We start from the raw sequence: 13,748 nt of genomic DNA, 5'->3' as shown, positions 1-13,748 counted from the left end.
AAGATTGCCTCAGGTCTTGTCTTCTCTGGCTCTGCACCTTTAATGGGATAGACCGCTTTAGAGTCAACTTGATCTTCACTTCTTTCTAGCACCGTATCCAGCTTCTCTTTTTTCTCCTGCTCAAAGTCCCTTGCCAGAATGGACTCACCAGTGGCATGCTGACCTACGTCTTTTTCACTGAGGAATTCTTCTTTCGACTTTTCAGCTGCTGCCAGCTTCACTTCTATTAAAGACAGGTCAGGAGCCAGGCCACGTCTCAGTTTTTCATCTGTGCCTTCGTAAAAAGGACAGGTTTCGCTCGTTAAATTCTCGCTGTCCTGAACTGGAGAAGGGAGTGGGACTGTGTACTTATTAAAAACACAGTAGCCCAAGTCTTCTAATTGACTTTCAGCTTTTAGAGTTACGTGGTTTTCATCTGTCACGGGTGGCAGGGCTGTGCTGCTGTCTTCCAAAACAGTGTCAGAAGGAACTGACTTCTTCTGCACCATCTCAGCATCTGCACTCACAGAGGCTAATCTAGATCTTGTCCCTGCTAAGTCTAACATTTCAGGCAGGTCAGGAGCCAGGACAGCCCCATTTTTATAATATTCTTTGGCCAGGAAAGGTGATTCGACCGAGGTCTCAGGCTGGACTTTTTCTTCTGCCATTGCTTTTTCTTCTTCAATGTGCTCATCTTCCTCTCTACTATCAATGGGGAAGCAGGGGGCCTTCTCCAATGCTGGTGTGGTTGCTGGCAAGTAGTCATCGCCTTCATCCATACTTCCACTAGTGTTCGTTAGGATATCTGAAGCGAGGGGAGAAAGATCATGTGCACGACCAAAGCTAAATCCTAGAGCTATTGAATCCAGGCAGGACATGGGCAAGTTAATAGACATACTTCTCTGTTCAATTGCAGATCTCCCCCCAAGTCCCAAGCTCCTGCTCAGAGTTAGGTCATCTTTATTTTTACTGTGGAGCTCTCTCTTATCCCCATATACTTTGGGGTCAATAGTGAACATTCTTTCTGTTGGGGAACTTGGTTCTTCAGATTTGTCCGGTGTATAGCTCTGAGCCAGGGTACTGTACCCTATTTCATGAGTAGGCCCACTCTGCTGCTGATTCAACTCTGCCTGTAATTCTTCCTCCTCTTCCTCTTTGTCTTCAGGTATCAGGCGATCTGTCCGATAAGGCTCATACACACTCTCTTTAGTGTCACTTAGCTCATAGTAATCACTGCCTTGTTTCAGAGCATCTGCTTTGAAGGCTTCCTCTTTCAGAGCAGAGGTTTCAAAATACTTAGACATTCCTGATCGATCCTCCTCTTCTTTCATTTGATGAGGAGATGAAACACTTGTCTTATCCTCCTTGCTATCTTTTTTAACATCTTTCTCTTGAGAAAGTCCTAGAATAGGGGTCTTGTCAGTGGTTAAACTTGGTGCCTCAGGGGCTTTCTCTGTTATTCTGGATAACTGAGTGGTATCAGGGTGCTCTCCTGTTTTCTCAAGGGTCAGTTCATGGCTTAACTTGGCTGGGGGTACCTGTGTTCTTGGCTGAACCTCCTTTTTCATGTCTACTGTCACTGGGAGCCCGCTTTGGTCCGTTTCTTTTTCCGCTTTGAGACTATCGGGTGACTTTTTAGCTTCATCCTCCTTTTGAAAATCTGCTTTGTCTAGGGAAAGTGTCTTAACTTCAGGTTTTGTGGTATATTTACCATCATCTAATATTCGAGCCTCCCCTTTATCATAGAAGTCATACCTTTCTTCCTCATCACTCTCATCCTTGGTCATGTCCTTTTCCTCCCCCCACGCAGGGATTTTCTGGGTGCTTGGTGTTTTCAGGCCATCTACAGTTACTGCTGAGACTTCTTGCAGAGCCAGTGTCCTGTCTCTGTGGATCTGTTCATCTTTAGTGAGATCTTTGGCAAACAGTTGGTCAGTGGGTTCCAGTTTTGTTTTGGAACTGTCTTTGAGTGGAAGCTCCTGGGGGACAGTGGGAGAGGGGCCTGAAGGAAGTTCACTTTTGGCTGCTTCTGCCTTGGGTTCTGATGGCAACATAGAACTTTCACCATGGCTGATGGCAAGATCTTGGACATCTTTAAGGTCGTCTTTAATTTTCATGGATGATGAGGGCACATCTGCAGTCCTTTCTTCTGTTTCGCTCCCCTTAAGCAGTTCAGAGGACAAGTCCTTTTGTTCTTGAGAAGCAGGAAGCTTGGCAGCAGATTCTGCAAAACTGGCTTCCCTTTTCTTTTGTGATTCAGTTTCCAAGATCTGTTCTGATAGAGGTGAAGGCATTTTTTCTTTGTCTTTGCTCTTTTTATCTATAGCCTCTGTTTTTGCTGGCTGTGGAACTAAGGCATCATGTTTAGGTTGCTCACCAGTCTTACTGTCTTTCACAGATTCATGTTGCTTTGTGTCTAATGGTTCTGCTGTAAAAGGGCGTGCGCCCTCCTGGACACGGAATTCCATCTTCGTGGCTGCAAGTAAATCTGAAGTAGTTTGTTTGGGTTTTATAACAAAATTATTTAAAGCACTTACAGGCAGGCAGTCATGTGGCTTACAACAACATCTTGGTATGAATGATGGAAAGGAGAGGGAGAAAGATGCAAACATGCAGCAAAGCCATCCACCTAGAAATCTGCTTTAAAGTGTTAAACCCTAGTTTCCTTTCAATATATGAGGTTTCATAGTGAAAATGTGAGTTGTACACATACAAATACGTGACCACTGAAATGAGATGATTTCATGTAAATTCCTCATCTTCATTGTTTGTATACAACAGTAAAACCACAAGTAATTTTCACTTCGTTGGTATGCTTTGCTGGACTCTGTAACTTGTGTTAGTTTTGAGTTAGTGAAGTCTGCAAGTTTAAGTCCAATCAGCAGTATCTTTGTATGTTGCTGACATTTAAAACATACATAGTTATACATTTCTATATCTATTTTACTTTTTTCTTCTACATGCAGCCTAAACTAAAGAAATAATGCACACAAAAGATTTTTCTAGTGTCAGAAGAGGCTGGTTTTTTAATTGTACCAACTTTTGACATTTACTGTTCGGCAAACGGCAAAAATCTCACTGCTGTCACGAAATCAGTAAGTGTAAATCAGCAACAGAGCTAATAATAGTCCTAGATCTTGAAGGTCTGGTCTTCAAAATGGCCAGCCATCTTCAGCTATAGCTGAAGTCAAAGAATACTTGGCATGTTTCAATGACTGTAGATCAGGCCCTAATTAAGTTAATTTGAAACTAAAAATGCTACTCTTACAGTCTGTCACTATACTTTTAGGGAGTAATAACTAGTTAAGTTCTTTTTATACACACTCTGTTAATGATTAATAGCTTGTCCTTTTTTAATATCCTACGGAAAATAATGATTCCTATCATATGGAAAACTTCCTATTGTGGAAAATATGAAGATAGATACTGCAGAATGTGGCAGAACTTTCTGCAGTGATCTGTAAAAAAAAGTTTTATGAGTTTTTTCTAAAGCTTGTTACAACAAGCATTAGGCCAACTCTGAATCTCCTCAAATCTGATTTAAAATCCACCTTTTTGCTCTGATGAATCTGAATTTCTTAGAACAATTAGTATCAAAGTATTGGCCATTCTTGAAATAGTGGCATATGTTAACATATAGTCAAAAAGCAACTGCCATTCTAAACTCTACAGGTATGAAAAACAGGCCAACCACAGTAATTTTCCTCTTTTATGTTTTTACACTTGGTGACTTACTTGCAAACTCTGAAGTACAAAAATATGGCCAGGAAGCTGATGTCATTGTCATTTCACAGAAATTAAATAGCTGCTGACTGACTTTCTTTATGTATCCTACTGTGCGTCTTACTGTAGTGCAAATGAACAATACCAATGGTATCAAAACATATTCTGACTGCCAAAGGAAATTAATATTCTTTAGCTGGGCCAGCCACAACACCAGCCTCCCAAATGCAGCATTTCTTAGCCAGGTATTGAATGGGTACATCACTACCTCATATAATGTGTCTTTACACCTTGTTGCACTGGCTGAAAAGAAGTACCATTAAAAGGAAAATCTTGAAGCCTAGTTCTTACATACTGAAAGAGAATAAATTGCAGTAAATATTTTGTTCAGTAAGCAGACCAGAACTTCACCCTATGCACTCAATCCTAAACTTCACTATGAAGGGCAAACATCCCAGCGGAAGTGATAGAGGTTTTGCCTGACCAAGGCATTCCAGCAGGGTTAAACATTTATAGTAAGGTAAGACACAAAAAGTCAGAGTTCTGGCAATGATCGAGGAGAGGAGGGGCGGACTGCAATGAATGGCAAGGATATGACATAAGAAGCAATAGCTTTAGGGAAGCTAAACCAGAATGCACTTAAGCGCACATCAAAAAACAACCAAAAAACCACCAAACCAAACAACAACAAAAAAAAACCAAACAAAAAACCTGCACGCTGCAAATAAAAACATTTCTACAGTTTAAGGCTCATTATATCGTAGTCAAAGTCAATAAATCTACTTTTTGAAAGCAAAGCAGATGAATCTCTGCACCAAAAAGAAAAAAATATACATAGATTAGCAATGTGACTGGCAAACACATCTGAGATGAGGGAAAAAGGCTTACGCAGAGGAATCAGCTTAGCTGCAAAGCGTATTTTATCATGGCAAAGTAAAAAAATCAGGATTCAGCCACAGCGGTGGGAAACCATGTTGTCATACAGCGCCTATGCAATCATATGATCTGCTACACACTCTTCAAGCATAATAAGAGCAGTCATACTAATAAATGGGAAGAACAGGAAATGAAACAGCCTTGGAAAGCACTGGAGAAAGCTGGAGAAGGATTCGCCGGCAGCAAACACATGCAAACCTAAGGAGGACACACCTTCCTCAGCTGAGGAAGGAGAGGTGTCTTTCAGGGGCGTTTCCGCCACAACGGTTACACTCTCCCTGCTGGATGCCACACTTGGCACTTTGTCTTCACGACACACTTTGGCCTCCAAACCAGAATCCGACTGACCCTCACAGATGCCCTTTGCCTGGTCCAAAGGCTCAGTGGGCCCGTGCTCTTTCCCCACGTGCTTCCCAGGAAGAGCAGCAGGTTTCACTTCCACAGCCATCGGACTCTTTACTGGTTCTTCTTCTTGGGGATGGAAAAAGGAGGCGACATCAACACCAACAGTAAACACCAAGCACCCAGCTCAACAGGACTGCTTTTGCATAACACTTTCAGCTCTGAACATTTTAGATTTAAGTGTATCAAAGGACTGCTAGTATCCAGCCCATTTTAGTCACTGTGGAACTGAATTTTCCTTAGGGAAAAAAAAAACCATAAACCAAAAAAATCCGTCTCCTCCAGAAAAGCACGTTTATGCTGTAAGATGAGAGCTGAAAGTGTTTTACAGGTATACCTCTCCCAAAGATGACTGTGGGTCAAATACTCATTGCAAATGGAGATGGTATTGAATGATGGATGGCCTTGACAACACCAATGCATCAACAAGCTCAAAGTACACTGATATTTTTCTGATAAATGTGCTGTTTAGTACGGTACAAGACATTCAGTTGAGGTGGAGGAAGGTATGAGGCATTAATTTCTTTCCTCAGACCTTGGCAATACTGACTGTTAAATGCCAGCAAATCAATCTACCACATGGATCCTGGATTTGGCAAAATATTTATCCACTTCTGTAGTCTTAATAAGCCTTATGCATAGCTGATAACTAACGGTTTTGCCAAGAATTCAGCCAAGATTCCTACACTGAGCAACTTTATACACAGTTTCTCCCTTAGGCTGCCTGACATCTGAACTCTGTATGTGAAAATCACAGACTTAACACAAGGACTCTTCATTTTCTGTTTCCCCACTAGCCCCCAAGCTCCTCGCCACCAATGAAGTAAAAAAACCCAATGAGTGCAATAGAAGTATTTGTTCATCTGAATTTCTAAAATACATCAGTCAGCCTATGGGCTCTTAGGATCGGTATAATAGTAGCAAGAACTGTCTTTACTTACGCCATGGCAGAAGAACGATTAGCAGAGTCTCCATTCTGGACTGTATTCCTGCCATTGCTACTCAGACAGAATATTACTGTGTGCTATTAGTATCCCTTATGATAAGAACTCACGACTAAGTGTGAAACCTTTGATTCAGCAACATACTTAAGCAGTTGACGAGCAGCCATGCTGCAATCAACCTGATGACCCCCCTGGGTTTAAAATGTGTCCTCATGCTTAAGGACTTTGCTGAATCAGACTTAGAACGAAGTGGTTTTGAATCTGGAAGTAGATGTATCCAGCCTCTTGGTATTAAAGTACAAGGGCTTGATTTTTCTCCTGAGATTGGCCCGGTTAAAACCAGACTATCAACCACCCACTTCAGTTCCGGCCTTTAAAAAGTGGCTTAAGGAACACAAACACTATTTGAGGCTGAGAAAATATCACTATGTAAAGTACAACACATTATTAATAACGTATGAAAATGTAAATAAGGTTAGATACTGTATCTTAAATGAACAGAAGCCAGAAGATTCAGAATCGGAACCAGATTGATGCCTGAGTGTTACAGGGATATTTATTCATGGGCAGACTGTAAAAGCAGCTTGGCAGAACAGCAGGTGTCCGGCTACAAGAGGCCCTGACTTGAATACCTTGCTTTACTTTTCTTTTTCCAATTTTATGTAGTTTGGTATGTGGATCCTTTTGAATTAAAAAATTTTAAGGAAAGCCCCTCATTTTACTCTGAGCAATTTCTGGTATACACCTCCATTTCCTAAGACACTTCACACAATGCCACATTGTCCCGGTTTGAAGTAAAACCGAACCAATTTTCTGTTCTGTAACTTTACATCCTAGCTAGGCCTCCTCTAACTCTCTGAAATTAACGGCATATTGTGGAGAAAACTGCTCGTTCTCAGAGTGATAAGCCCAATGTTTGTGCTCCATGCCAAGGGATGGTGTGCAGGGAGGCCCTTGCTTATGCTTATTGCTATAACAACCAAGGGCAGCCAATTTCGTTATTTGCCCCCTTAGAGGGTCGGAAACGGAAAAAACGTAGAGGGGTCACGTCGGTGGGGAGGAGTGGACAGGACAGGTGACCCAAACCTGACCAACTGGGGTATTCCATCCCATCTGCCCCATGCTCAGTATAAAGGCTGAGGGACCAAAGGGTCAGCTCCCTTCCTGCGATGGCCGACGTCCAGAGAGGACTCTGTCTGTTCATCTGCCTTTGATCCCGATCCGTGTGTTCCTGACTTCAGAGCTGGAATCCAGTTCCCATTCGTCACTGAGTCCAGTCTGGGACTTCCCCAGTGCCTGCCGGTGATGTGACTGTCATCCTGGGAACTTGATACGGTTTTGTATATATTGTATCTATTTCATTATTTTTCTTCTTTATTTTTATTTTAATATTAATTTTTCATTAAAGTAGTTTAGTTCATTCTAAACTTCTGAATCTCCTTATCTCTTTCTCCTCCTCTCTCCTCTTTTAGGGGGGGGGAGGGGGGGGGGAAGGGCCATCTGCCGGTCCGGTTTTGGTAAATTCAGCCAAAACCACGACACACATGATTAAAACTAATTCCTCACCAAAGTAGAAAGTTATCCCTGACTTAAAGAAGGAATTCTACAGACTCCCTTTGTGCAGCACTCTTTTATGCCAAACAGACTGCTTGCTTACAGGCAGCAAGTGAGGAGGGCTGTTTCATAACGCCTGTCTTTTCACTGATGATCCAGCTTATTTCCCTTTTTTTTTTTTCTTCCTCATAGTGACCTGAGATCTTACACTTTCACCAGAGGTAGACGCATATGACTGAAATGGAAGCTGCCCATGAACTAACCAATCCGGGAGTGCTGTTAAGTACAGCTGTAGGCACCCAGCAGTAGTAAGGCTACTCCTGTGATTTTCTGCCTCCCCTCGCTTCGGGCAGACGTGCGGACATTAACAATCTTCACGTATTGGCATTGATCTCCTTCTGGTGCTGTTGCAGTATTAGGCTATATTATCCTGTCAATTCTGAACAGCTCTCATTTTCTTGAAATGATCCAGTGAGCAATTTCAGGTATACATCTCCATCTTTCTGAGACACAAACCTTTCGAGGATTCAGTACTGTTTGTAACTTCAGCTCCTGTATCCCAAGATTGAGTTAGTCAAACGCTGCAAGATGAAAGGTGATCTATTTTGCCTTGGAGAAGTCAACATTCCTGTTAGCCACTGAAATAGATTCTCCCTTGATTCCTCAAAAGCCATTTCACTCTTACGTAACCCACGCTGATAAAATACTACTGATGTGCTCAGGCCATAGAAAAAGAGGGTTCGGAAATACACTAACAGTAAATTTCTGTTTCCTCTTTGTTTGCAGTCAGCTGACACAACGTTAACTGCATGTATCCACAAAAAACCCTGGAGATCAAACATGACCCAATACCGCCTGAAGTCACTTGTGTATATTGGGGTAAAAAATGACTTCCTCTGCCTACTAGAGAATCAAAGACCTTCTGCTACTATCCTTGGCACGCACATGGGGTTTTTTCTCCATTGTGTTAACAACTGACTTACCTCCAGTAACAATCTTTTGGCCTATTTCGCACACTGTTCTTGGCAGTGATTCCTTGGCACAAAGAACAAATTAGCTTAACACTTCTTTTAACTAGCTGCTCCTTTTGCTTCTGCTATAAGCCAGGCCAGCAGACCAAGAGCCCTGATTTAAGCAGGAACCATGGTTTTGCTGGCCCCAAAGTTGCATTCATTGCTCACGCTGCAGCTTGACTTTGAGATGGAGAGGCTCTGGAGGGGCATCACTTCCATGTGGGGAGAAAACACAACTAGGTTTCCCTCCCCAGAAAGCAGCAATCCCAGGCGCGTATATAATGGAATGGATGGCAGGTGGGTAGAGGGGAAGAAGAACAAAATGGGACCATGTTCAGTTCACCTTCATCATGGCCCAACAAGACCACTGTGCTCTTCACTGTGGCACTGGGACGGGTACTAGAGCCAGTCCACTCCGAGCTGAACAAAGGGTGTTCATAGTACTCCTCATCCGAATTGTAGGGCTCATCATCGGGCACAGACACTGAAATGGAGGGGGTCAGCTGTTTACGCCACTCCCTGCTGGCAGCAGGCCCACAGCCTGGGCAGCGGTGTAGCGGTCCCACCTTATCCTCCGCCCCTTCATCTACAAATAGACACACACAGACAAAAACTGCAGGACAGACAGACAGACAGACAAAGAAAAGACAAGATAGGATGGAGACATGCACTAGCGACACTAGCCACTACGTCACACTGCAGAGCGCATGAAATCAGCCAGGCTACAGGTTAATGCAGGATGGAGGAATGAGGCAGCCATGCATTTTAACACACGGGCCATGTGTGTGGCGTTTCCTCTACAGTGCTTCTGAACATTGGAAACCAACTGTTGGAGTAAGTGAATTTCAAAACTATGCACTTATTATTTAGAGGAGTACATACTGTAAACAAACCACATCTCACAACTTGCACTGATAGTCACAGGTACTGTACAGCTGCTGGCTGTATTAAAAACCCCTGAAGTATCCCAACACAGTTGTATCCCTCATAATCATCAGGTGAAGTACTTGAAAGTGTAAATTTTAAAAAGGCCTTTAATTAAAAAGCAACAAACCAGCTTACACTTTGGTCAACGGTGGTTTTATTTCTCATTGTATCTATTTCAGAATTCCCCACTTTCTTCTTTTCCCTATAAATAACATTAAACAACCAAAAAACCCCCTTTCCCAAATAGCTAACCACCTTTTTGCCCCACTCACAGCAATCTCTGTTAGGAGCTCCAGTATGTATCATTATGCTGCAAAAGGAAGATTATCCATGTTTAAGATTCCACACCAGCCTGGAGGCTGAAGGTATGCTACGTACACCTATGCACATACACAAATACCACCCCTGGAACTCAGTTCAAGAGAACAGTTCTCACAATTTCTTTCAGGGCACAAGGAGTGCCTGAATCACCAATAGTTTAGTTGCTGCGCTCTAGTACTGGAATCTAAACCTCAGATTCAGGGGCTTATGCATGCTTAAAAGAGGTAGGTGTGGAAAGATAAGCTGGCAACCTGCCTCTGCCAAGCAGAAAGCTCTGCAGAGCACTGCAATAGGAAATGCTAAACACAGGTCTGATCCCGAGCTTCCCACCTTTCCCTAGTACTTAAGAGCCAGCAGCAAGGTTGCAGGGAAACATCTTGATCCGCTTGCAATGCCGAGCCTGTGGATTTCTTCTCCGTAGAAGCTCTACAAAATTCTGTGACAGATTTGAGGGGGCTCGTGGTTTGCAAAAGGCTAGTTACAGGGGGTGAGGACACATCTCAGGATGCGAGAGATCAGGAATCAATTCCCTCCTAAACCTGAGAAGATTCTAAACTACAACTCCTGCTTCTTTGCAGGGTGCCCTCCCACTAGTTCATGTATTGCTATGGACAAGAGCGGAAACAGTTGACGCAGTCGCCATCTCTTCTGCTGGAACTGGGACGTTGTGGAGAAAAGAACATGGAGGAGGGTGTGCAAAAGGGAAGGCTCTCCTTGGGTTGTATTTATCCAAGGGCCCTTCAGAAGTAAAATGCATCAACGAGTGAAGATGAAACCCCAGGACTTCTCCATACTGATGCAAACAAGGCTGAAAATTCCTTCTTTATAGGCTCTGAATGGTTTGTAGGCAAGAAAATACTGGCCCTGCCTCTGGCTCCTTAAAACTACAGGAACTGATAACAGTAAAAATGCTTAATGCATATTATGTGATGGTCCAAAATCATTAGGAGTGCAAGGTCTAGTATTGTTTGGGGCTGTTATGTCTGTGACTATCACATATCTACATTGTTTATCTATCAGTTTTAATAAAGATATTTTCAAAATTACTGCAGATAATTTCATTCACAGGATAATGATGTCTTAAAAGGAGGATATGCTTTTATTTCGGCAACACGAAAAATCCTTTCTTTGGTATTTTAAGTCCCTTCTAATAGTTCTTTTTCACCTCAAAGCATGGGAAAAATCCCCTATGTATTCTGAAGTCCAAGATTAAAATCACTTCTCACAAATGCTAATTGTGCTTTAGCTTCCAGGTATCTTTTGAAAATGCCTTTCAAGAAGTAATTTTCACTGTAAGTAGATCCATTTTTTATAGGACACTTGGTTCCTTTCAGTTTGCAAAATATTCTAATTTGCTATATAAAGCCTATTCTGAAATGCCTATTTCAAAATGGAAGGCAGTCCATCAAAAGCATCCTTCTATCTTTTAACATTATGAAAAATTTTTCCATGAAGACAGTGTTGACCATTGTCAAAAGACGCAGAGCACAAAAGAAATGCTAAGTTGGCAAGAGAATATCACATCAGCCCTGCATGACCAGATACAACTGATAAAAGGATTAGACAGTGCTAGGGAAAATTTCATTTCCTGAGCAAAATTACGTTACTATAGTTGAAATAAATGAAATAATTCGAATAAGGCAAATTAGTTATCTTACCTTCTGCAGCAGTAAAAAGGAAGAGGCTCATTTGAATGTTTTTCTGCAGCCAAATGAAAGAGAGAACTCTACATCCACTGGCTCCTTTCTCTCATGAAATACACTTGACCCACAAACCTCTCTGTCTTTTCTACCTTTTTTTTTTAATTTGTATTTGCTGCATGGCTGGCCACATCCACCTTTGTCATGTCTGCAACAGTGATTTCCTTCCTACTATGACTGAAGGAAGTCTCTTTTGGATTCAGAGAAATGCAACACACGCTGACAAGTGCATTAGGAAAACGTTCTAAGAGTAGGGGGAAAAAAAGGAGGCCTGAGGTAGATCCACACACCACGCGCTCAGCTTTTTTGTTCAACAACTGTGGAACTGGGTTAAATTAATAGATTGTATTCTACTGAGCAGAAAGACAGACAGACAATGTAAGGGTGCATGAGGATGAATGGCCAGATGGTATAGGGAACTGAAGGTTTAAACAAGTACAGTAAAATTGGGTCAAACCCTACTGAGGCAAACTCTTCTGAATGGGAGCTTTGCCTGAATAAAAATGACAGGTCTGGCTCACTCAAGTCAGCAAAAGCTCAAATTACCCACAGGAAATAAGGACGACATCTTCTAACACCGAGCAGAACACACGATTTTTACTGCCATTAACTACGTTGAATTGACAACACTGATATTTTGGGAAAAAGCACCGTATACTTCTGGTGAATTTTTTTTCAAAAAGTTCCTTCTGTTCATCAACCAATTCTACTGTGAGTTCCAGTTTCAGAGCCAGACATAAACAAGAAGCTTCCAGCAGAGTTCATTAATGACTCAGCACAAGATTTCTGTCCGTGCTTCCCTTATAAACCTATACTTTTAGGATTTATACAGGCCATCTGCTCTAAAAAATGAACAGCTGAATCAAAATCTTGTCTTGAAAAAGCCTCTTTTGAGTAACATTAAAGGAAATTATTTTTTAAAATGGTGGAATTGTGTAAATCATCAAAACACCTCCCAAACAATGCCCTTTCAGTCCTTGCAACACCTCTGCTGGGTAGGTAAGTGTGTGCTGTTACATTACTTGAATTCTACATGCAAGGGAAGAGAAAAACAACTATGTTGAGTGACTTGCTGAGTCATACGCACAGCTGGGAACAGCCGAGTCCGCTAGCTCATAACAACCTCGAGCTGTATAGTGTTCTGCCACCTTCTTGTGTTAATGCAGCAAAATGGTTTCCATTTGCTTAGGGAGCAATCTACAACCTCCTGTCAAGTAATCAATATAAGCACTTTATAAAATCCTAAAATACATATAGAATCACAGAATCATAGAATGGTTAGAGTTGGAAGGGACCTTAAAGATCATCCAGTTCCAACCCCCCTGCCATGGGCAGGGACACCTCCACTAGAGCAGGTTGCTCAAAGCCCCATCCAGCCTGGCCTTGAACACTTCCAGGGATGGGGCATCCACAACTTCCCTGGGCAACCTGTTCCAGTGCTTCACCACCCTCACAGTAAAGAATTTCCTCCTAACATCTAATCTAAATCTCCCCTCTTCCAATTTAAAACCATTACCCCTTGTCCTGTCACTACATCTCCTGATAAATAATACTGCTGATATAAACAGTACGCAAAGCTAACCCTCAACTAAGGCTGTATGATGTAAGAACCTTGAGATTGGCCTGAAGCACAAGAACAAGCCCTTTATTGTGATATTAAAAAATAGTAGTAAAACCCTGGTAACAATTCCAAAAGCCCTTGCTAATGCCCTACTAGCTTCCTTTTCAGTGTGATGAGTCGAGGAATTGTTCTACTACTTTTTAAACAAACAATGTGCAGGTGTTTTAAACAAAAAGCCTACCAAGAGTCAATTAATCAAATTTTTTCATATTGGTTACTAACTGCATCCAGCAGGTATTTCCAGTACAGCGGACTGACAAATGTTGTTGTTAATAAAGCCTGTAATTGCATTATCTCAAAAATGACTGCAGGATGGAATACGCCTAATTGCAGTGTCCTGATAAATTGAGAGTCAGACTATGCTAGCACATGAAGTAGGAACCATCCACTTGCAAAATGAATAGAGGCTCTGTGTTAAAATACCAACAAAGTTTGTTCAGCAGATGATAAGAAATTATTTTCATGCACTTATTTAACACAAAGAAAGATGCAAAAAGAAAATCCAAGAAGGAAATAAATGGACACATAAAAATGCTATTGACATGGCAGAGTTCAACTGACAGTTCCCTGGAGATTCCGAACCCAAATCCTTCCCTCAAATCCACATGGTATGGCTCAATTTTAACAT

The 13,748-nt window shown here is 41.9% G+C and overlaps 1 protein-coding gene across 1 annotated transcript in view; it reads right to left on the bottom strand.

Annotated features, from left to right (window-relative positions):
• Positions 1-13,748, bottom strand: part of MAP2 (microtubule associated protein 2) — a 233,973-nt gene that overhangs the window by 30,827 nt on the left and 189,398 nt on the right. The window contains exons 7-8 of the mRNA XM_074145841.1: positions 4,852-5,109; positions 38-2,467 (exon numbers count right to left, since the gene is read on the bottom strand). Of these exons, the coding sequence (XP_074001942.1) occupies positions 38-2,467; positions 4,852-5,109 (2,688 nt within the window). The remainder of the gene's footprint in view (positions 1-37; positions 2,468-4,851; positions 5,110-13,748) is intronic.

Source organism: Numenius arquata, chromosome 3, assembly GCF_964106895.1.
Source record: "Numenius arquata chromosome 3, bNumArq3.hap1.1, whole genome shotgun sequence".
Classification (NCBI taxonomy): domain Eukaryota; kingdom Metazoa; phylum Chordata; class Aves; order Charadriiformes; family Scolopacidae; genus Numenius; species Numenius arquata.
This window is presented reverse-complemented; position numbering and strand designations above follow the sequence as displayed.